This window comes from Phacochoerus africanus, chromosome 1 (assembly GCF_016906955.1).
Source record: "Phacochoerus africanus isolate WHEZ1 chromosome 1, ROS_Pafr_v1, whole genome shotgun sequence".
In the NCBI taxonomy this organism is placed as follows: domain Eukaryota; kingdom Metazoa; phylum Chordata; class Mammalia; order Artiodactyla; family Suidae; genus Phacochoerus; species Phacochoerus africanus.
This window is the reverse complement of record NC_062544.1, coordinates 210,762,399-210,787,722: the sequence shown is the minus strand read 5'-3', so window position 1 is coordinate 210,787,722 and position 25,324 is coordinate 210,762,399. Positions and strand designations below refer to the sequence as shown.

At 38.5% G+C, this 25,324-nt stretch overlaps 1 protein-coding gene across 2 annotated transcripts in view; it reads left to right on the top strand.

Moving 5' to 3' along the window:
* The first annotated feature begins 727 nt into the window (after window positions 1-727).
* ATP13A5 (ATPase 13A5) overlaps window positions 728-25,324 on the top strand; it is a 113,481-nt gene continuing 88,884 nt past the window's right edge. The window contains exons 1-5 of one of the 2 annotated variants that reach the window (XM_047788889.1): window positions 728-913; window positions 19,293-19,466; window positions 20,399-20,545; window positions 20,764-20,834; window positions 20,941-21,021. In XM_047788889.1, coding sequence (XP_047644845.1) covers window positions 851-913; window positions 19,293-19,466; window positions 20,399-20,545; window positions 20,764-20,834; window positions 20,941-21,021 — 536 coding nt within the window. In that variant the 5' untranslated portion in view covers window positions 728-850. The remainder of the gene's footprint in view (window positions 914-19,292; window positions 19,467-20,398; window positions 20,546-20,763; window positions 20,835-20,940; window positions 21,022-25,324) is intronic. The other variant, XM_047788899.1, reaches the window with a different exon arrangement.

Here is a 25,324-nt window from a genome sequence, read left to right as displayed (position 1 = left end):
CAAGGAAGGAAGAAAGTAAAGGATAAAGAAGGTTCTCACCCTTTTGTCACTCGGACATTCTTTCCCAGAGGATTCCTGTCCCTGGCCATCTTTCCCTTGTATAGTACTGGTGAGAATTGGGTCTCATGTCCACTCTAAGATATGTTATGACTCTTTCTTGGTGCTTGCATCTGAAGTCATGCTGCTGAGACAAAGTAGGTGCTGTAGTTGGGCTTTTACAAACATGACCTTAGAGCCTCATATCCACTCTTTCCTTATTGTTGACATGTTAACTATTAGAAACCTAAAACTGAGATTTCAAAAGATTTGTCCAGGGTCATCCGTATGGCAGGGTTTAGAATTAGAATTTTCCTGATGCCAAAATGATCCCAATGTTCCCTGTTTGAACCAAACTCCCTTCTTTCAGTTTTCGTTGTCACGCCCAATAGGCCCATTCTGTTTCCAAAATCCACTGGCTTTTTATTTATCTCTCACTAGTTAACCCTTTTGTCTCAGATTTTTGGCAAAGTAGCTATTCCTATTCATTGGCTGAGACATTCATGGACAGCCCATGAAATTATTTCTCTTCCTAGTCCAACAGCTTGTGTCTGGAAGTGCTCCCATCTAGCTCTGTAAGTAAATACTAAAAATTAAAACACACACGCACCCAACAAACAAGTTAGCAGACCAATCCTGTGCCTGAGGAAAGTATTTCCTCTCTTTCTTTTAGTGGCCTAATAGGTAAGGTGTGTGCTAGGAGATTTTAAAAGCACCTGCGAACAGCAATGACAAGCAGTGATTGTTCCGAGTTCACTTAAGCCCTGGCGGCTTTGGCATTTCTCCAGGGAATTAGCTAGGAGGTCCAGGTCAGATGGAGGAGAAAAGTAGGAAAGACCATCGGGCTTTGCTCAATCCAGGAGAGGAGAATGAACTGGTGAGTCTCCTCTTCTTTTTACTGTGTTCTTCTCAAAACACCTGAGCCTGTGGGCTACTTGGGAGAGTGTTGGCTTTAGGACTTGGGGAAGTTTAAGTCCGCTAAGGTGCCCTGAGAGTCACAGGCACACGTTTATGGTCAGGGGTTGGGGGTGGGGGACCTGCCGGGGTAAGAAAGTTGTGTCTTCTGGATGATGGTGTTCTGTCATCCTCATGTGCTTTGATTGGAACTTCCTTAGACATTTTGCAGAGTAAAGGGGTGCATTCCTACAGGATGCTTATTGAGGTGTTTCCCCCCCTTATCTGCATCTCCATGTAATTGGAAGAATTCAGGCAAAAACTGAAACTCTTTTTTCCCTCAACTCTACAAATAGTTTTAATAAATATGTAATAAGATTTAACTTTTAAATTTTACTTTTTAAATTTTAAAAAGTAAAAATTAAGAATATTTTCTTTAAATTATTTTAAGATATTTGTGTGCCTTCTTGTGAATTGTAGTTTTCATTTTTTAAATTTTTATTAGTTGATTTACAGTGTTGTGCCAATTTCTGCTGCACAGCAGTATCCTGCCAAAGGAGACTGAAATCCTTTAAAAAAACAAACAAAAAAATTTGGAGTTCCCATTGTGGTGCAGTGGAAACGAACCTGACTAGTATCCATGAGGACTCGGGTTCAATCCCTGGCCTCACTCAGTGGGTTAAGGATCCTGCGTTGCCATGAGTTGTGGTGTAGGTCACAGACACGATTCGGATCCTGCATGGCACTGGCTGTGATGTAGGCCGGAAGCTACAGCTCCAATTCAACCCCTAGTCTGGGAACTTCCATATGCTGCACTTGTGGCCCTAAAAAAATTAATTTAAAAAAAAATTTAAAAAACTCTTTTGTTTTGAGTATACCTGCATAATGGAGAGTGCTTTGGTCTGAAATAATACCCTTTAAGAGTATGGAGAGGTTTAGGTACCCAGTACTGATGGACGACTGGACTGCGGCCCAGGCTTTAGCACCTATTAAAAAAAAGTTGTTACTTCTCCAATCCTTTTTTCCCCTCCACCCCTTCCACCAAACACCTATAAACCTTGAAAACAGTCATTAAAAACTCTCACAGTGTCTGTTTGGTGCTGAAGAGTTAACGCTCGGGGAAGGAATTAATCCTTTTTTCTAGACAAGAAATCTGAGGCTTGGGACGTTACGTAACCTGCCCGAGGTCCTCAGCCTACAGGGAACAGGCTGGTTATCCAGCCACATTCCTTCCCCCTCTATGCCCCGTGCTGTTCACCCTGCAGTGGTGACTCTAGTTAGACAAAGGGTGGTGGAGGTGGGAGGGAGGGCAGAACAGAGGGGTCGCAAGGGAGGCTGGAAAGGACCCAAAGCATTTGGGTCACATATCAGCCAGGGTGTCAGTTTCCTGCCTGCTCTTTCCCCAGTTCCCCATGAGACCCGTGGGAAAGCCACATCCACTCTCTCCCCATCTACCCACATTTGTGAAACTACAGAACATACATGATTTCACTGAAACCCTCACTGTCCAATAACACAGCCACTGGCCATGCATGGTTTTAGAAAATTAGCTGGTCCCCATTGAAATGTGCTATAGTGTAAACTACACACAAGATTTTTAAGACTTTGTAAAAACAATGTGTAAAATACCATTAATAATTTTTATACTGGCTACACATTGGAATAACAATATTTTGGATATGTTGGGTTAAATAAAAACATGTTATGAAAATTAATTTCACCTACGTCTTTTTACTTTAATGTGGCTGCTGGGGAATTTAAATTACAAAGTGGCTCACATGGGTGGCTTGTATTATTGTACCCCACTGATCTTGACAGTGGAACAGGGCTCTAAAATCCTCTGACTGAAGTGATGTAATGAATTAAAAGCTACTCATCTGTGTTCTCCGCCAAATAACTCTGTTCCAGTTTGTTTTCTTCAACATGTCGATGAGTGTTCATGAAAATCTTTGGTTACTCTTTCTCTCTCTCTAGCTGGATGCTATATTTGTCAATTTAGAGCCTAGCATTTTAATTCTCTTAATCACAGAGGGGGGCATAGATATCAAAGGATTAAATAACCGGTTAGGAGCCACAATTTTCTTTCCTGTTGATGGTCAAACAATTCTCTGTTGGGACTCCCACCGCGCTGACGTCATGGTTAGGGCATGCTGGGGAGGAGGAGGGGCCACTGACCTGTCCTCCACAAATCTTGCTTGGGGAGCTGAGGCAGAGAGCACAGATGCAAATCCTGCTCAGGCAGATCAGGAAACTCAGTGAGGCAGGTAGGCCCCACCATACAGGGGGTGATCTTGGTGCACAGCTGAGTGGAAGCTGCCACCTGCCTCTGGACACTGCTGTCCTATAAGTCACAGGCCCAGTGGTGTCAGATCTTTCAAGTTTGAAAGGGAAGCTAAGAAGTCTGTATGCTTAGGCGAAATAGCCTTATTATAAATTTTGGAAAGTTTCTATTTTAATTTTTTTTAGATAATCAGTAGGCCAAACTCAACAGGGATCTGGTCTAGCTTCAGCCTTTGGGGGCTGTCGGGCCATGACTTTACAACCTCTCCCCACTTGCTCTTCCTTTCCTGAAGGTTCCCCATAGTGGCCCCATCTGACTTCCACTTGCAGTCATTTCAAGTAAACAAGCACCTGATTGCGTGGAAGGAGGTGCTGTTAAAAACCACCTCCATGGGTAGAAAGGGCCTGTGGAGTATCCACTGCAGTCTTGGGTCATTTTGCTGAGCTCAGCACGAATATAAGGCAGGGGATCAGGCATGGCCGGACCTCCCAAATTGAACCTCGCTGTATTATCTCTTGTTCTCCGGCCCCCACTTTTCTGGGAGCAAAATTTCACATCACCCTCACAACAGCCTGTGTGATTGGTACCTTCACTGTATAGGCCTCTAGCATCCTTCCCAACCTCCTCCCTCCCACAACTGCCTGGCTCCAATGGTCTCTTTTTTCTTCACCTGACTTTTTCCTAAAAGCCTTTCCTTTTTCTGCCTAGGTATTTCATCAGCCCCTCCATTTGCAGTCAGTTTTTCTTGTCATCATTGAGGTCCTTCCAGGACCTACAGTTTGACTAACAGCCCACAGCATCCTCACAACACGACACCCCCAGTGAGCCTGGAGCTTTCCAGCTGTATAAATCAGCGCCTAATGGGATGGGATTTGTTCTCAGGCAGATCCGGCTTTAAATTCTGATCCTGTCAGGCAAGTTATTTAACCTCTCTGAGTCATTTGTAAAATGGGATAGTCCTTCCTACCATTCAGAATTGTGCTAAGGATTAAATGAGGTAAGACAGCTTTTCCAAAAATAGCTTCTGGTACAATATTTTTAATGGGTATTATTATATAAGAAAGCTCCCTTTTCTTCCTAGCAATTAGGTTTGAGAAATACAAGGTGAAACAGGCAGGCTGAAACCAGCGGGGCCTTTCAGAGCCTTTTGGACACTATAGTTCTTTGTGACTCTCTAAAAGGGGCAGCAAAGTGTGCTCTGTTTCACAAGTATGTATTCCTAGAGGACTACCTGTGTGTGTGTGTGTGTGTGTGTGTGTGTGTGTGTGTGTGTGGTATGTGTATGTGTGTGTGTATATGCAGATTTCCCTGTGACTCCTGTTCCATGGAACCACCATAGGAAAGCTTGCAATGTTCTCAGTGAATGGTTGGTATCATTTTAGCATTATTATAACTCTTCCAGGAGATAAAAAGAGTCATCATATCCATCAGTGCTCCCCTGTGCTAGTCAAAATCACAAGTGGGTGCAGCCTCAGAAGGCAAAACAGCCGCTTGGTGTGGAGGACACGGGTTTGATAAGAGAGCACTTCCCGTCATGGTAGCTTTTTTTCCAGGAAAGAGTTGGAGGATCTTTGGCAGCCGATCTTAGCCAAGGCTCCATTGCTGACTGTGTGGCTGTGGCCATCTTTTGGGACCTTGCTGGCTGCCTGAGAATGACATCAATTACCCCTTCTGGTTCACAAGGTTTGCAAAGGTTATGTAAGAAATGCTATGAAAATATAAATTTACATGCAAGGAGTCAAGAGTTGTCAGGTGGCTTTAAAATTTACAGGAATACATATAGTAAGTAAAATTGATGTTGTGACTATTTCTCCTTTCTCTGATTAAACTTGGGGAATGATAATTGTTTTAGGTCATTCTAAAAACAATATGTGAAGAGTTGGTAAGAGAAATCAGGAATTTTGAACATCTGAATTATTTTAAACACTCATGTGTACCCCTCATCTTCATTAATGGACAAACAGAACAAAACTCAAATGACTAATACTGAAAATTAAAAAGTGAGCTTTATTGTCCCCTTCCTGGGTTCAGTCACCATTTATATTAGCACTTGGATGAAAGTAAGTTTATGTAATCTTCAGTTGCCCCTTTGCTTTGAGGGAGACAGAACAATATAAGTGACAGAATAAAGATTCCAGAAGTTCTCAGAGGTCCTGGTAGTCTAGTGGTTAAGGACTCAGTGTTATCAGTGCTGTGGCTAGTGTTACTGCTATGGCTTGTAATTGGTGGCCCAGGTATTTGGTGGGCGGGGCCAAAAACCAAAGATTTAAAAAGTTCTTTAGGCCAGATAGTAGGGGAGAAATTGGCAAAATGCAGTGTAACAAGTCTCATTATTAAGTTTTTGTCTTAAGTTATTATAAAAATACAAGGAGACAGTATTAGAGACTTGGGCTTGTAACTATTCATGAAAAAGTGCTTTATTTGTTTATGGCTGGATTTTGGTTGCTGATATGATATAGCTATTCAAAAACAGTCCTTGGATATCTTGTTGGTCTGTTCTGCAGAATAGAAGAACTAAATCCTGCTATAATTTATGTAAGAACTGTTTGACCTGTATAAGAACGATTTAAAAGACATTGGGAAGAGTTCTCCAAAGAAAAGTCATGGTGGTTGTCTTTTACCGGTTGAGTGGCTGATGTGGAGAACAGAGTAGAGGTGGCAGAGTCCAATCTGATTTACTTTCCTCATGAAAGAACTTCCTAACCATCTGTGGTGGCAGAATCTCATTAGCATGACTCCCTTCTGAAGAACTTTGCCTTTGTATAATCCCTTCTGGTTGAGCAGGTGGCACCCATACACATGATGAACTATAACTCCTCTGATTATGTCATGTTGTATGGCAAAAATGGATTTACAAATAATAAATGCTGGCAAGGGTGTGGAGAAAAGGAAACTCTCCCACACTGTTGATGGAAATGTAAATTGGTGCAGCCACTGTGGAAAACAGTATGGTGTGTACTTTAAAAATGAGAAATAGAGCTATCATATGATGCAGCAATCCCACTCCTGGGCATATATCTGGAAAAAGTGAAAACTCTAATTCAAAAAGATACATGCACCCCAACGTTCACAGCAGCACTATTTATAAAAGTAAAGATGTGGAAACAATCCAAGTGCTCTTCAACAGATGACTGGCTTAAGAAGATGTGGTATATATACATGATGGAATATTACTTAGCCATGAAAAAGAATGAAACATTGCCATTTGCAGCAACATGGATGGACCTAGAGAATATTATACTAGATGAAATTAATCAGGGAAGATGAATATTGTATGATATTTACATGATGAATCTAAAAAATAATATAAAAGTTTCTATATACAAAACAGAAAAAGACTCATAGACATGAAAAACAAACTTGTGGTTACCAAAAGGGAAAAGGAAGGAGGGAAAAATTAGGAGTACAGGACAAACAGAAACTATTGTACATAAAATTGATTAAGCAACCAGGATTTACTGCATAGCACAGAGACTTATATTCAACATCTTGTAACAACCTACAATGGAATATAATCTGAAAAAATAACTGCATCAATTTTCTGTACACTTGAAAATAACACAATCTTGGAAATCAATTATATTTTGATTTTTTTTTAAAAGAGATTATCTGGGTGGGCCTGATCTAATCAGGTGAGCAAGGGAGATTTTTCCATTGCATCTTTGAAGATGGAAGGCTCAGTGTGGCAAGGAGCTCTGAGTTTCCTCTAAGAACATAGAGTAACTTCTGGCAGTCAAACAGCAAGAGAACAGAGGCCTCTTCTAGAGCTATAAGTGACTGAATCCTGCCAACAACCATGTGATCCTGCAAAAAGTTCTTGATGTCCAAAAGGAGCACAGCCCAGACAACATTTTAGTCTTGTGAGATGCTGAGCAAAGGACTCAGCCAACCAGACCTAGCCCATGAAAAACTGTGAGAAAATAAACTTGTGTTGTTTCAAGCCACTTGTCAGGCAGCGATAGAAAATAATTACACCATCACAGCTGTCCAGCAGAGGAAGGTGAGGCCCTGACTGGTAGTGAATAATCTATCTTAAGCAAACAATAGATGTTCATCTGTGAAGGATAGTGTACTGCTATTTTTTTCTAAGAGAGGAATTTGAATTAAATAATTCCCAAGACACACTTCCTGTTTAGTGATGGTCTTGCTCCACAAATAATTTTTAACAGAATATGCCATGTTGTCCTATGCCTTTGAAGTAGGTCAAATTTCTGTTCTAGAAACCGTCCCTGCTAATCAGCCCTTGCATCTCATTACCTTGCGATTTACACTCAGTGCTCTCTGGTCATTAGCCTAGTTAAACAAAGGTAACAAAGGTCCTTATTTGCATTTTTACTTCCAGGAAGATCATGTATTAGCACTTTGGCTGATTTTTATGGGCATGTGCACAGCTCAGAGTAACAGTATGATCATTTCTTTGGTACTGGGCTTTAATTCACACTTCTAAAGAGTAGATGGCCTTTCTTACTCCAGAAAGAAAGCATAAAGGAAACATTTAATAGGTTAAATTATTTCAATAATTATTTTGAACTTCTCAGTGACTCCATTTCTTTGATCTACAAATAACCTGCAAATATTACTACTAATAATACTTATTTCAATTCATAATATACCTATTTCTTAAAATTGTTGTGAGGAATAAATGACACCCAAGTAAATGTCGAGTGTTTAGTTCTTATTGTCAAACATAGACAGAAGTGAAAGTCCTCATGACATTTTATCTTTACTCAAAGGCCCCTCCGTGGCATGAATATAGGGCAAAATATAGTCAACTATAATTAATGATGGTGGGCAACTAGTGATAACTAACACAAATGACTACATTTGACCAAACCAAAACAGTAATAGAAGGTTGAAGAATAATAACCACACTAACATGATTCATTACCTAGAGACAGTATTATCCTAACATTAATGAAAAGAACTTTGACACATGGCAGAGTTAGAGATAAGAGAGCAGTTTTAAGAATGTCCTTCCATTAAACACATAAAAGAACACAATTTGACATGCCCAGATAAAGACAACAAAGGGTAGATGGTGAATAATGAATAGATACTTGGTGCTGTGATTATCGTTTAAAAAAAGAAGATAAAACTTTATGAATTCCAGCTTCATAAAAGGACACAGAGATGTTATCTCTTTGTTGTTTTTTTTTTACAAGCCCCACATTTTTAGTCTTAGATTCAGTAGACATAAAAGTACGCTGTCAAATTGCTGTACATTTTCTGAATGCTTCCTCCTCGTTCCTGGACTTCTATTATCTAGATTAGTAGCCAACACTCACAGACTGACATTAGTCTACGGACACCTACTGTAGTGACCCTGCTTTAGCATTTTCTTTAGTGAGGACCTCCCTGCTAGTAATGTACTCTCAATTTTTATGTGTCTGAAGGGTCTTTTTAAAACCTTCATCTTTTGGAGTTCCTGTCGTGGCACAGTGGTTAACAAATCTGACTAGGAACCATGAAGTTGCAGGTTTGATCCCTGGCCTTGCTCAGTGGGTGAAGGATCCAGTGTTTCCATGAGGTGTGGTGTAGGTTGCAGACACGTTTCGGATCCTCCATTGCTGTGGCTCTGGCATAGGCCGGTGGCCACTGCTCTGATTAGACCTCTAGCCTGGGAACTTCCATATGCCGTGGGAGCGGCCCTAGAAAATGCAAAAAGACAAAAAAATAAATAAAACCTTCCTCTTTTATTTTTTTAATTTTTTTCAGCAAGACATCTAATTTAATAAATAATTATACATCAATAATAACTGACACAAAGCCAAAATCCAAGAGTACATGGATTAATAAAAATAACAGAGTGGACATAAGGTATGGATATGTATAGATTCAATAATTTTCTTATTAAATGTCCAAATATGGAATTACATTATTGAAATTGACAAGTATAAGAAGATAATTTTAGTTGGGGCATTTAGTCCATTAACATTTAGGGTAATTATTGATATGTTTGTTCTTACTGCCATTTTATTAATTGCTTTGGATTTGTTTTTGTTGCTCTTTTTTCTTCCCTTCTTCCCTTGTTCTCTCCTCTTCTGGTTTGATGACTATCTTTAGTGTTGTATCTGAGTTTGTGTATCAATTGTAGATTTTTGGTTTGCAGTTATTCTAAAGTTTTGATATGAGACTATATATATATATGTATATATATATACATACATATATATATATATGAGATTTTTTAAGTTGTTGGTCTCTTAATTGCAAGTGCTTCTCCAGTGTCCTGCATTTGTACCCACCTCTTCTCACAATTTCTGATTTTGGTGGCATAATTTTGTGTGAATGATTTCATATCTTTACTGTATACATACCCTTACTGGTGAGCCTTGTCATTTGTGGTATTTTTGTTTCTGGTTGTAGCCTTTTCTTTTCTGTCTAGAGAAGTTCCTTTAGTATTTGTTGTAAAGCTGGTTTAGTGTTGCTGAATTCTCTTAGCTTTTGCTTATCTGTGAAGGCTTTGATTTCTCCTTCAAATCTGAAAGAGAGCCTTGCTGGGTAAAGTCATCTTGGTCAGAGATTTTATCCTTTCATCACATTAAGTATATCATGCCACTCCCTTCTGGCCTGCAGAGTTTCTGCTGAAAAATCTGCCAATAACCTTATTGGGGTTCCCTTGTATGTTATTTGTTTCTTTTCCCTAGCTGCTTTCAATATTTTCTCTGTCTTTAATTTTGGTCAGTTTGATTAATATGTGTCTTGGGGTGTTCCTCCTTGGGTTTATTTTATATGGAACTCGTTGTTCTTCCTGGATTTGAGTGAGTGGTTCCTTTCTCATGATAGGAAAGTTTTTGGCTATTATATCTTTGAATATTTTTTTCTGTCCCTTTCTCTCTCTCTCTTCTCCTTCTGGCTCCCCTATAATATGGATGTTGGTACATTTAACATTGTCTCAGAATTCTCTTAGACTGTCCTCATTTCTTTTCAATCTTTTTTCTCACTTCGGTTCTGCATCCATGATTTCCACTAGTCTGTCCTCCACCTCACTTATTTGTTCTTCTGCCTCCTGTATTCTGCTGTTGGCTGCTTCTAATGAAATTTTTTATTTCATTTATTGTATTTTGTATCTCTTCTTGCTTAAGTTTTATATCTTGTATCTCTTTGCTCAGTGTTTCCTGTAAATTATCCATCTTTGCCTCCAGTTTATTTCCAATGTCTTGCATCATCTTCAGCATCATCAGTCTAAAGTCTTTTTTCTGGAGGCTGAGAATCTCCTGATCTCTTAGCTGTTTTTCTGGGGTTTTTCCTTTCTCCCTCATCTGAGTTATAGTTCTCTATCTTTTCATTTTTGTAGGCTTTTGGTGTGGTGACCTTTTTACAGATAATAGAGTTGCAGCCTCTCTTACTTCTGACGTCTGTCCCCTTCGTGGCTGAAGTTGGTATTGGGGCTTGCTGTTGGCTTCCTGATGGGAGGGACTGATGCCTGCCACTGATAGGTGGAGCTGATTCCTATCCCTCTGGTGGGTGGGACTTTGTCTCTGAGTGAGATTAGAGGTGGCTGTGTGCCTGGGGGGGGGTTTAGGCAGCCTGTTTACTGATGGTGGGGCTGTGATCCTGCCTGCATTGTTATTTGTCCTGAGGCTTCTCAGGTTTGATGGGTGGGGCCAGATTTTCCCAAAATGGCCACTTCCAGAGAAAGGCATGCTGCTGAATATTCTCAAGAGCTTTGCTTCCAATGACCTTCCCTCACAATAAGCCACATTCACCCCTGTTTTCCCAAGAGGTCCTCCAAGAACTGCAGTCAGGTCTGACCCAGTTTCCTATGGAGACTTTGCTTTGCCCTGGGACACAGTGCATGTGAAAATCTGTGTGCACCTTTCAAGAATGGGGTCTCCTTTTCCCCCAGTCCTATGGAGCTCCTGCGCACAAGCCCCACTGGCCTTCAATGCCGCATACTCTGGGGGCTCTTTCTCCCAGTGCCAGATAACCATGCATGGGGATTTGATGTGGGGCTCAGGACTCTTACTCCTATGGGTGAGTCTCTGTGATATCGTTACTTTCCAGTCTGTGGGGCTTACCACCCAGTGATTATGGGGTTGCTTATATTGCATAATCGCTCCTCCTACCTCTTGATGTGGCCTCGTCTTTGTCTTCTGGAGTAGGATATCTTTTTGAAAGTTTCCAGTTCATTTGGTTGAAGATCGCTCAGCATTTGGTTGTAAATTTTGTTGTTTTTAGGAGAGAAGTTGAGCTCCAGTCCTTCTATTCCACCATCTTAATCCCCCTAAGATGTTATCTCTTTGGACATGATTCAAGGGACTAAAAGTTTGAAGCCTACACAGAAAAGCTAACTTATTCTAAGGCCATTAGAATATTCACAGTCATGGAAAAGCCTAACATGTCACAGCAAAAAACTGTCATTACCACGCACAGAAGGGAATTATCTATGTTATGTCTTGGGTGAGTAAATAAATTTGTAACTTTGAGCTCTCAGAATCTGGTTTGAGTAAAGTGAAAGTGTTATGAACTGTAAACCTAAATACCCATTCCAAAAAATCTGAATCACTACTGTGTCTTTGCATGGTGAGTATGTGATAAATACTTCAGAACGATAAAGATGTGAACAATGAACATAAGAATAAGAAGACTGGGAGTTCCCATTGTGGCTCAGTGGTAACAAACCTGACCAGTATCCATGGGGACATGGGTTCGATCCCTGGCCTAGCTCAGTGCGTTAAGGATCCAGCGTTGATGTGAGCTGTGGTGTAGCTCACAGACTTGGCTCGGATCCCACATTGCCATGGCTGTGATATAGGCTGGCAACTATAGCTCCCATTCGACCCATAGCCTGGGAAGTATGCCACAGGTGCAGCCCTAAAAAGACAGAAAAAAAAAAAAAAGAGGAAGACTTACAAGGTCCTACTGTATAGCACAGGGAACTATATTCAATATCCTATGACAAACCATAATGGAAAAGACTATCAATAAGAATATATATAAGGATAATTGATTCACTTTGCAGAATGGAAGAAATTAGCACAACACTGTAAATCAATAATACTTCAATAAAATTTTCTTTAAAAGAATAAGCTTATTTACAGAAATTAAAAAAGACCCACTCACAAAACTGGTGGTTGATAAATGCTAGTGCTCCAAATGCAATAAAAATTCCAGAAGAAAGACCGGGGTTGGAGGGGTGCCCTAGGGGATGCTTCCAAAAGACTAAGAGGATCCCACCAAAAGAGATTCAGGGGAAAAACATGTGAAATGAAATGGTACCCTTAATTCTCTTTTCCTGAGGACCATAGTCAATCTTAGTTCTGTCTCTGTCAGAACTACCTACAAAGAAAAGAAAGAATGAAAAATTATTTTTTAAATGCCCTATAGGTGCTAGAATTTCCTGTATGTTCTCATTTAATCCCTATGCTCTAGTTCCTCAGATACTCATTTTACAACTGAGGAAACTGAGGCTCAGTTAAATAACGTGTAAAAGGTCACCTTATGTAAGCATCAGAGAGAGGATGCTCTATTATACCATCTGCCTACTATGCAAGGGAAGGATGGTTATACAGCGTGGTGGGGAGTGGGTGTGTATGTGCACGTGCATGCACACGTGCACACACTCTTGTACATAGTTACTACATCTGGTTAAACTTTGAATCAATTCAGTGTTTGTCTTAAAAGCCTTTCGCCCAGTTTCATATATTACAAAGGTAAGCAGTTTTCTTTTCAGCCTGCATTTGACTTCAATTTTGACAATTTGTGCTCTACAGGAAAGCAAAAATTCCATTTAAGCTATTGGATCAATCACTTTTTGAAACACAACTTAACAGTCTTGGCAAATACAATTAGCTGGAGCTATTGCATATGTTCAAATCATTTTACAGTGAGTCCGACAGGACAAGCCACTTTGAATCCACCAAAACTTTTGTGGAACTGTAAATTGCCCAACGTAATATTTACTCTCAACACATATTGAGTGTTCAAAATGTCTCAGGACCTGTGTTAAATGCTTTGCATGTATTACCTTGTTGGTTTTTCATAAGAACCCTAGAAAATAGTTAATGTCATTATTTCTCTTTATGAAGGAGGAAACTGAGTCCTCAGAAGTAAAGTGGATTACCCAAGGTCATATATCTGGTTAAATGGCAGAGGCATGATTTGAACTTGGTTTTCTCATGCCACAGCCCCAGCTTTTAACTGTGACATCAGACTCTTCCACTGTATTTTACAACCAGCCACAGTTTTCACATGAGGAATCTGAAGTCCAGTGCACTAAATCATTTACCCAGATCACCTTAACTTGTAAGTGATGGAGCAAGAAACAGAAATGAGAATTTCTAGAAAGCAACAGGGTGAGGTATAAAGAACAGAGGCTCTGCTGTCAGACCTTAGGCAACAACTTCTGTAAAAGGCATGGCATATTTCAGTTACTCCTAATCCAGACTGCTTCCTCTATTCTCTGGGCCTAGAAAAAGGCCACTAAGGCAATGCCACATCTCCTGTTATCTGGAATACAGAATTCTAGTGGGGAACAAAAAAGTGATGGGCCATCGCTGCTTGTAAGAGAAGACAATTAAGTCTGTGTGAAAATGGGCATGACCTATGTGCTAGTCACCTCCACTAATAGGTGACAGACCTGTGGTCCTCGCCCTGTGGAACACAGCCTGTTTCTTTAACAATCTTGGTTCAGTATATTGAAGCTCAAAACTGAGAGTCACCTCTCTCCTTCTTTGATTGACCTATTAACAAATCACCTGCTAATGTTAACTGAGTGCTTCCTTTGTGCTCAACACCCTACACTTTTCGTTTCATCTTCACAACTATTCTCCAGATGTGTGTTATTAATATTCTCAAAGTACAGAGATGGAAACTGAGACTTAGGGAAGTTAAGTCCTGAGGTCACATAGCTAATAGGTGGCAAAACTCACTTGATTGCAAGGGGCCACATATAATGAGTTCACGATTCTGAGCCTCGCTGACTCCTGTTCCCAATATCTTTACATTCGCAAGACCTCTGGAGTCTACTTATCTTCCTCCTGCAGCACACATGTTGTTCCTGGCTTCCTCCTTTACTCTGCATTTCTTAGTGGATTTTACCAGAATCAGTGTTTGGGAGAAATCTGAGTGATTCTTACTGCATCAAAAGAATAATCCTTTAGAACAATCAAATTAGAGTTGAAATTAATTGGTCAAAATGGAAATGTGATAAATTCAAATCACATAAACATTGGCAGGCTGATTGGGAATAGATTGAAAGAAGGCCAGATAAAGTAATGACTCTTTTAGCTGAAATGTCAAGACTCCTATCTAGACATATAAACTCTGGGAGAACTGATAGAAAGGAATTTTACCAAGGTTTATGAGGCCAGTTTATCAAAGAAGCAAAAACTTGCTTCTACTCATCTTTGCTCAAGGAGTGATACATTTCTGAAGGTTACTCTGACATTTGCAAGCTCTTTTATATCTGTCTATCTATCTATCATCTACCTATCATCTATCTACATTTCTTTTTTTCTTTCCTTCTTTCTTTCTATCATCTATCTACTATTTATTTACTTACTTATTCTTTAACAGATAGGAAAGAAAAAAAAAAAAACCTGTTGATATTTTGCTTGAGTCGTCCCCAGCCATAAGCAGTGTCTTTCATAAAAATTTATTAGGGATGTGATTTTATCTCTGCTCTATGTCAGCACTTCCCAATCATCCACACCAGGATGCAGCTACTGTCTTCCTAGGTCACCAAACCTCCCACTTCCTACAAGAAATCCCTTCTCTGTCCTTTTCCTTTTTAATTCACTTCTCAAATTTCGCTGCCACTTCTTCTTTCTCAATCCAATCTCAATAATGTAATTAAAGTAATTTCTACCTGCTTGGAAAAGTGTCTAATAACAAACTCTTACTTTTGTTTTGCTTTTAAAGGACATATATAAATACAGTGGTGTCAATAAAGTGCACTGATCTTAAATGTACAGCTCAGTGTACATTCTGTCATCAGTTAGTTAGATAGGATTGCTAATGGTTCATCCTCAAACCTAATAACATCTCTAAATTTATTTAGATCTTTGCTCCAAGGAATAATATGTAGTTTTTCAGTTTAGAGGTATTTTACAACTTTGTTAGAACTATCACAAGGTAATTGATTTTTTTTTCCTTTGAGAGTATTACAAATAATATTTAACTTTATTTTCAAATTGTTTTTACTAGCAAATGCAAATACAATCGGTTTTTCTATATTGACCCAGTATCCAGCAACCTTGATAAATTCTATTAATCATTCTTATTAATTCTAATAATTAATTCTAATGACTTTTTGTACATTCTTATTAATTCCAATAATTTTGTGTACATTCTTTTGGATTTCTTTGTGTAAATAATTAGATTATCTACTCATAAAAAAAGTTTAACTTCTTTTTTCCCAACTTGGCATATGATTGACATGTAACAATTTATAAGCTTAAGATACACATGTTGATTAGATACACTTAAATACTGTGCAATGATTACTGCCATAGCTTTGGCTAACAGCACCATCATCTCATATAATTCCCACTTCTTTTTTTGTGATGGGAACATTTAAGACTAACTCTCTTAGCAATTTTCAAGTATATGATACAGTATTGTTATTTTTCGTTTTCCAATTATTATAGATATTTGCTCTTTTTCTTGCCTTATTGCACTAGTTAAGACTTCCAGTTCCATATTGGAAGTGGTAATACTATACTGTATACTACTTCCAGTACTATATTAGTGGTAATTGTTGGTAATCTTATTTTGCTTGTGACCTCAGGAGGGAAATATTCAATATTTTATCATTAAGCGTGATGTTCGCTGAGAGATGCTCTTATCTATTGCTGGTTTACTGAGAAGTTTCTTTCTTTTTTAATGTATTGATGTTGAACTTTATGAAAGTTTCTCTGTATCTATTGAGTTCATCCTATGATTTTTTCCCCTGAATGTTAAACATACCAAAATACATTGATTTTTCAAGTGCTTATAATTCTAAACTCCATTTGGTAATGATGTATCACCTTCTTACTATATCACTGACTTAAATAATAGATTTTGGGATTATTTCATCCATGTTTCAGACCGATCTTAGCCTATAATTTTCCTTTATTGTAACAGACCTATTAGATTTTGTAATCTGAGTATGATGGCCTCATAAAATGATTTGAGACCATTCCTACTTCCTCTATGAAAGAGTTTGTGAAATATTGATATCACCTCTACCTTAAATATTTGAAAAGATTCACAAGCCATCTGGGCTTGAAGTTTTTTGGGTTTTTGGTAGAAAGCCTTTTAGTTACACATTAATTTTCTTTAATAATGATAAAAATATTCAGATTTAATTAAGTTTATCTATGTTATTAATCTTTCAAAGTATAAATTTGGCCTTATTGATTTTCTCTATTGTATATCTGCTTTCTATTTTATTAATTTCTCTTCTTATCCTTATTTTTTTCCTTTCTTATGTGTTAAAATCTCCAGTGATGAGAGTGAATTTAAGTCCTATCAATTTTGTTTTACAAATTTTGAAACTATGTTTACAGGTGCACAAAAATTTAAGATTGCTATGTCTGTTGAATGGATCTTTGTCTTTCTTTTCCTCATAATAATTCTTTCCTTAAAGTCCATTTTACCTGATATTAATACAGGTATACTGATTTTTTCATTAGTCTTTTCATGTTGTATTTACCCTTCTTTATCCTTTATCTGTTTCTTTATGTTTAAAGCATATTTCTTATAAACAGCATATAGTGGATCTTCTTTTCTTATCTAGTCTGACAATTTTTGCATTCAATCACAGAATTAAAGTCATTTACATTTAATGTAATTGTTGATGTAGTGGGGTTAAAGTTCATGATGTTGCTATTTGTTTTCCACCTATTGTATCTCTTTGTTCTTTTCTTCAGTTAACATTGTATCATATGATGTCCCAGGCTTTTATCTTGACTTGATACTTTTTGTTTTTAATGGCTCCATAATAGGCTATTGTTTTGACTCACATCTTATTGAACCATTAGCTATCATTCATTTCTTCTAACTTTGCTATTACAAATAATGCTGTGCTGAACAACTGTTATTTACATCACTTTCCATTTTCTGTATTACTTCCATAGGGTATACTTTTGAGTGTGGAATTACTGATTCAAGGGATAGAAACATTTTTATAATTCTCAATACAGTTTGTCACCTTGCTTTCCTGAAGAATTACTCCAATTTATAAGGTTATTAGTAGAATGTAGCTGTAGTGACTCATTGCAGTCTTGATGGCATTGTGGGTTCCCTTTTTAATAAAAAATAATTGCTGTATAGAAAAGACCTGAAAGAGAACCAGAATTATAGTTACCAATGCCATTGTTGTGTCTAAGTAAACAGAAAAAAAAAGGAAACTCATTTACAAATGTGATCGTTTCAGCTACAAGCTGGACAAAATTTCCAATCTCTTCTGCTTCTATTTTTCACACCTGCAGACTTTGGCAATAGCTCCTGTAAATAACTTTGTAAGAGAATACATGTTTATGACATAATATGTGAATAGGCACATACTCTTTATGTGAGTCTAATAAACCTACAATTCACAAATAGAACCAAAACATGTTTATAGGCAGAGGAAAGATAGGAGATCCAATTGAAAATATGCTTAAAAGCATAGTGAAATGTTTCTAAGTTACATTTAAATCTTATCATATCAATCTCCAAATAGGGTAGCTACATTACTAAACTTAATGAACATTTTTTTTCCCCAGGTGGGTGATTATGTTGAGGAATGGTGGACATGAACTGTTACCATTGTAATTACTTTGCAGAGCACTTAAGGTGACATATCTTATTTGAGCACAAGTGCCCTATAAGGCATGTATTTCTAATTGTTTTACAGAAGAATAAATTGGGATTCCCTAGAGGTGAAATGATTTATCTAAGGTCACATGGTTGATAACTATCAGAGTGGTAACTCAACCTTGTGTCTTTGCTTCTTAAGCCTGTGACCTTTTCAATATGTTTAAGGATTATTTTCAGCAACTGTTATTAAAAATCTTGGTCTTTCACAAGTTCTTTATTAGAAAATATTCATGAAAATGACCACATTGAAGATGAAAGCTTTTCCAAAGAATTAAGCCAAGAGATTTATTATGACATGATCTAAACTGGAATAAAATTTAGGATATTCCATCATTGAAAGTACTATAGAAATTCCGTAAAAACCTATTTTCTTGACATTACAACTCTGTGATCTGGACCCAGGAGTTGAAGTCATAGAATCACACCCACCCCCCTCCCAAGAGCAGAAACTAAAATAACAGTAATGATGTCTTTCATAATAATCAGTAGCCCCTGTGTCTTGTAAATACACTAAAAATGTAGTTTTAGGAATTTAAAAAATAATGCTCTGAAATTTCATTGTAGAAGATGGAAACTAGAAATTTGCTTTAATTAAGGAAATATATTGTTTTGGACTATGTATCTTCCCCTGAGACCACATCTCAAGTCTTTGCTCAATTCATGACTAATGTTAACTAACCCATTACTGAAACTAGAAATATTTCATCATATTACTCTCAGGGTAATACCTATAAGGTATCTTTTGAAAGTCTGTCATGTCCACAGATAATCTCTTAATTTACATTATCCCACTGTTTTAGAAAGCAGTACCCTTATTCACACTTAATAGTTCTTCTTAATCATATTATTAAGCAAATCTGAATCTGAATAAAATAAGACATATACGTGTGGATCATAATGGTCATAATTATATCATCTTCCTCCAGTAAATTAATATTAAGAATTTTTTTAAAAAAAATTGCATTTAAAGAAAGTAAACCTGGTCTGAAACATGAGGTATTTTATAAATCTAAGTGACTCTTATGACTATTTAGAACCAATTAGGTCTGTCCATTCCTCGCTCCTCCTGCCTACCCTTTTAGTTCTATATGCCAGGGTAGCAAAATGAGTTCTTCCTTCTTTTTAAAGTTATATCAGCTGATAGGCGTTACACAATCAATCTGATTCAACCAGCCCAAACCAGTTTTCTCTCCCATCCAACCCTCCTGCCTCTAAAGTTTGTGTGTCTTGGAACAAAATTATGTGCTTATGTGAGAAAAAAAAATAGAGTGATGTTTTATTTCCTCTCTAGGAGGTGTTTGGTTACGAGACCCAGAATCTACGCAGAGTCCTCTGCCTCCTAATATCCGTGCTGACCTGTGGGGTCCTCCTGCTGGTGTTCTACTGGAAGCCCCAGTGGAGGGTATGGGCCACCTGCATTCCATGCCCCTTGCAAGAAGCAGACACCATTTTGCTCAGGACAACGGTGCGTGTCCTTCTGTGTTGCATCTGTGGCACAGCCTCTGACTGGCCAGGATTCCTTTATTGAAGAGTTTCCCTGTCCCCAAATAGGAGGTTGCAAAACTTTCCCTGCCATCTAGTTGCCATGTCTTATTTTGACCCAGGAAGAAAGGACATTTCCTCTGTATCAGCCTGGAGAGATTTCTACTAGGTCAGGTTAATTGTGAGTGTCCCCAGCCATTACATGAGCAGTGGTCATAAGTGTTAAAACTCTTAAAGACATAACGTGGGAGAGTTACTATTGTGGCTTAGCAGAAACGAATCTGATTAGCATCCATGAACACTTAGGTTTGATCCCTGGCCCTGCTCAGTGGGTTAAAAATCTGATGTTGCCATGAGCTGTGGTGTAGGTCACAGACTCGGCTCAGATCCCGCATTGCTGTGGCTGTGGTGTAGGCCGGCAGCTACAGCTCTGACTGGACTCCTCGCCTGGTAAACTCCATATGCCATGGGTGCAGCCCTAAAAAGACAAAAAAAAAAAAAAGATACAACATGGTGGTTATTTTTCAGTTTTTCAAAAATATGTATTGTGAGGGAAATTATGCATTTTAAACATCTAGATGTCATTTTAAAACATCCAGAAACTATTTTTCCTACCAAGTGTATCTTTCTCTTTGTTCTCTAGCAAGGTGGTTCTCAAATTTCAGTGCAAACCAGAATTACCTGGAGAGCTCCTTAAAACACAGACTACTGGCCCCACCCCAGAATATCTGATTCAGTAGTTTGGGATCAGGCTAAGAATCTGCATTTCTAACAAATTCTGAGATAATGGTCATGCATTAATTGGTAGCCCAAACTTCAGGAACTACTGGTCTAGCGCTTGGTGGGTATTTGGTTGAGTCAATGCTTTGTTGAATAATACTGGAGAATTTTATGGGGGTACATTGTCTTCTCTAGGATGAATTTCAAAGATATATGAGGAAGAAGGTAATCTGCCTCGACTTATCTACACTGAAGTTTCCTATAAGCAAGAACCCAGAAGAACCCCTGTTGGCTGACAGCCACTCTATTATAAACCAAGCCGTACTGAAGCCAGAATTAAAAGTAAGTGATTTGAAGACTGCAATGTTATGGAATGTTTTTGCTACACAAGAACAATACATTTATTGTAAGGAAGTTCTGAAAATCATGCTGCTGGCTGGCTATTACAGCTATGCATCAAGGAAAGTGAGAGCTGTGTTGGGACCTATGCTAAACCCTAACCTCCCCTGATGGGCTTGACTTTGCAAATAAGATTTGTTTTATCACATTTGTAATTGCAGCTGCGATATATCCAAGTGCAGAAAATCAGGTATGTTTGGGACAACGTGGAAAAGAGGTTCCAGAAAGTTGGGTAAGTCTGATTTTTTTTTAAAGCACTCATTAAGATATGAGGGAAGAATACTGATTTGTTGAGTGACATGAACTGAGGTACAGTTCCTGTTCTGACCACATTTTAGGTTACTGGAAGATAGCAATTCCTGCTATGACATCCACCATACATTTGGACTGGGTCTCACCAGTGAAGACCAAGAAGTCAGGTAGGGTTTGTGGTACTCCCTCAGTAAACTCTGCCAGCAGAAACTGAAGTATCAAATGATTTATAATCAGTGAATTGTTGACATGATGCTTCCTCAACTTCATATAACCCTCATTCATTTACTGGCATCAGAGAGATATTCTAAATTATTCTCATCTTAGACAACTTATTGAAAAGAAAAAACTAAAAGAATGATGTGATCAAATAACATTGGACCTTTTCTCTCAGGATTATAGAACTGTATTCTCTGTGTTGTCTTTCCTCAAAAAAAAAAATATTGAGTCATTTCATAAACATCAGCATCTTAATTCTCCAAATCCCCTGACAATATAAGGCTGTCAATTTTGTAAGACAATATAATTGTTGCATTTTACTGTGGAGAATGAGCCCTGGAGATGAGGATTTTGTTTGCTCAGTTAATTGTGTCATTCACCACTGTATTTACAGAGCCTAGAATAGTGCCTGATTCATGGTAGATGCTCAATAGATGTGTGTGGAAAGAATGAATAAATAAATGCATTCATTGATCTGTTGACTGAACGCCTTTAAATATACTAGGCATTTTGCAAGGCATTAGGGTTCTAAGGATAAATAAGACTTGGTCATCTTCCCTGAGAAATTAATTGACTGGTGGGAAAGAGAGACAAAGAATAGTGGTCCAATTGTGAGAAGGAGATATATAGATGCACAGAGATTAGGAAATAATAGTCTAACAGTAGCACAGGAAATCCTTACACTGCTCACTCACTTATAGTGACCTAGAGTCTCTCCTTTCCTCACTTGTAATTTGAAGTGGCAAATCCTGGTGACTCCAAAAGTAAACCATTGCAAGCCTTCCCAAGCATCTTAATAATCACCTTCATTCCTTGCTCAATTTTAGAGACAAGAAGAAAGATCTGCCTGACCTTCTTCACAGTTAGTCAGAAACACAAATTCTCATCTGGTACTTAAAATACAGGTTCTTGGGTTCTCCTCCATAATTTGGATTTAGTAAGCAGAAGCTGGGGTAGTGGTTAGAAAAAAAAACTGCATTTTTTTTTTGTCTTTTGTCTTTGTTGTTGTTGTTGCTATTTCTTGGGCCGCTCCCGCGGCATATGGAGGTTCCCAGGCTAGGGGTTGGATCGGAGCTGTAGCCACCGGCCTACGCCAGAGCCACAGCAACGCGGGATCCGAGCCGCGCCTGCAACCTACACCACAGCTCACGGCAATGCCGGATCGTTAACCCACTGAGCAAGGGCAGGGACCGAACCCGCAACCTCATGGTTCCTAGTCGGATTCGTTAACCACTGCGCCACGACGGGAACTCCAAAAACTGCATTTTTTGCAAGCACCCCCATGATTTGTATTTACATCAAGCCTGCAAGTTACAGATCTGATATTGTTTTCAAGTTTTCCCAGTGTCTAAACACAATGAAAACTGAACCAGGCATCTAGATGATGACAATATTACAAAATGCCTTAGACATGGTATCATTATATGAGATTTCAGATACAATCCCTAAATCACAGAACTATAAAAAGTTTTCAAAGTCATTTAAAACATATTGGTTTTCTACCATTAAGCACAAGACATTTAAAGGATTGATCTATTTAGGAAATCTAGCTGATGAATATATATATATACTCTGCCCAGGAAACCACTGCCACAGGAAAGATTTCCCATCAGTCCAGCTACCTCATATTTGTCCCTATTTATCAAGTACCAAACTTTAATAAACATCATACATAATTAAATTTAAATCTGGTCCATACAATAAAGAACTTGACAATCTAATAAGCAAGACAAAGAGTATAGTTTTCCAAATATGAAGAATAGAGGAGACAATCAACTTAGAAACATATATAGTCATATTTTATTTTGCAGGTTTTTCTATTTAGCAAATAAATAGAGTATGTAGAATATAAAGCATACCCCCCAATTTTACCTTTTATTTTTTAGTGTAAGACTAAACACTTCTCAAAAATTAAATGTGATTGATTGGTTGGTTGAGTGATAGCATATCAATTTCCTAAATGAATTTGAGCTTGCTTGTATGGAAAGCAAGGAACCAAATATAAGCAATAAAGGAAGGGGGATACACAAAAATCTCTAATCAGAAAAAGCCAAGGAATCTAAACACAACCTCTTCCTTGGAGTTCTGTTGTGACTCAGCATTATAAACCCGACTAGTATCCATGAGGATGTGAGTTTGATCCCTGGCCTCGCTTATTGGGTTAAGGATTCAGTGTTGCTGTGAGCTGAGGTGACCTGCGGTGTAGGCTGCAGATATGGCTCGGATCCCACGTTGCTGTGGCTATAGTGCAGGCCGGCAGCGGCAGCTCTGATTCGACCCCTAGCCTGGGAACTTCCATATTGCACCATGGGTGTGGCCCTAAAAGACAAAAAATATGATAAATAAATAAATAAATAAATAAATAAATAAATAAATAAAACCTCCTCCTTTAGGCTTCCTAGCAGCCAGACACAAAGAGAAAATGCACAGATGCACAAAGAGAAAATGCACAGATGCACATAGTTCTCACTTTTTGGTCTCAACAAACAAATCAAAATATCGAGAGTGACAACTTTACCCTGGAGAGAAAATGTCAGAGGGCATAGGAAGAAGATAGAGAAATCATTCCTGGAGGTTTCCTGCCCCCATCTTCTCTCATTCATGAACTGAATACAACTTCCCATCTGAGAGCCTGTCCTATACAGGTTCACAGACACTTGGGGTAATTCTCTTACCTCAGGGATACAGGGCCCTCTGGAATAAACACAGCTACTTCATCCCCCATCCATCCAAGTGATCTTATTAGGCCAGTTTTTGAGTGACTCTTCATCTTTTCACTCAGCCCATCCTACTCCTGCCTTCTTTGTTTAGCATCCTGAAAACAGAAGGGGAACATTCTGGCAGTAGAGATCCAGGCACCTCCTAACTAGGGGTTATCTACAGAACAATTGCCTTGTTAGTAACCTAGAGATCTGGAAGAAAAAAAAAAAAAAAAGGCTTTTATGGGTAGGGCTTGCCAATTTCTACAATCGGAATATCTCAGCCATGGCTGATTTCAAGCCGCCAAGTGACATCACTGAATGTGGAGCTGCGCAGAGGTCCTAACAATTGGCTTGATGATTCTGCTGGACAAACTTAATTCTCCACATTTGTCACATCATTGAGAAAAAAAGCCATGCCTGTTAGTACAGAGGAAAGAAATCTGAGTAACAGGCAGCAAAAAGGGTATGTTTGCCATTAGTGCTCAGCTCCAAGCTGGTGGAAGTTGTTGCAGGAGAAGAGAGAAAAATGAAGCAAGAAAAAGGTGAGAGAGAGAGATTAGGGCTACTATGAACCCCTACTCTCTTATACCTTAGGTCTTGTGGGAAGCAAAAGTCAGAAAAGAAACCATGCTATATACCATGATCTTCATCCCCTGGAAAGCCCCATCCTAGAAATAGCCCAAGTATAGACAATCTACCATCAGATCAGTCCTTTGGGAAAGGAAGGATTGGTTGGAGTAGAGGGGACAGGCTTCACTCACTCTTCTGGAAGCCAATAAAGTTGATTCAAATCTTAGAAGTTTATTAGAAGTAAATAACTTACTTAAAAATATAACCCACAGTTCTATGGATCTGGGTCCACTGAAAGTATAAAATCACTTAACTCCACTGTCTTGTTTCAGAGCAAAACTCTATGGCAGCACAAGTAAGCTTAGGTCCTGGTCTCCCCGGAAAGATCCTGCATGGATTTCTCCACTCCTGCCTCCATCCGGATGCCCTCTTGATCCCCTGCTTTCTGGATCTTTATGCCTGGGAATGCTTCAGGCACTTTCCCAAAAAAGCTGACCTCACTTAGCTCACATATAAGGCAGGAAATCCTGCAAGAACTTGACTTTCCCTGAGGTTATCTGGAAATGAGCTTTAGGAAATGAAAGAAGTGAACAGGTAACAGATGAGAACTAATGCTAAGAAATAAAATGACTTCTGTCATTTGTACAATGGATCTTCTCTGTATAAATTACAAAGTATATAAGCAGGTTTAAGTACTGCTAAAATAGGGATTTTTTCCCCTGAAAGTAATTTCTCAAAACGTACCAGCTTTGCTGTTTTTGTTACTTTTTAATGGAGAGGGCTCTAAAACCCAACATCCTGTTACATTCTATAACCATGCTCAAATGCCAGCCACTGGATGGCATTTCTATGCATCTCTGAATTTCTTAAGTCTCTCATCCTTTATAAAGCAGGTGTATGAGGGGAGTGAGGGATTAGGTAGCAGAACCACCTGGGAAATTTTTTCAAACTCTAATAAACCTGCTCCTTAAAAATTCCA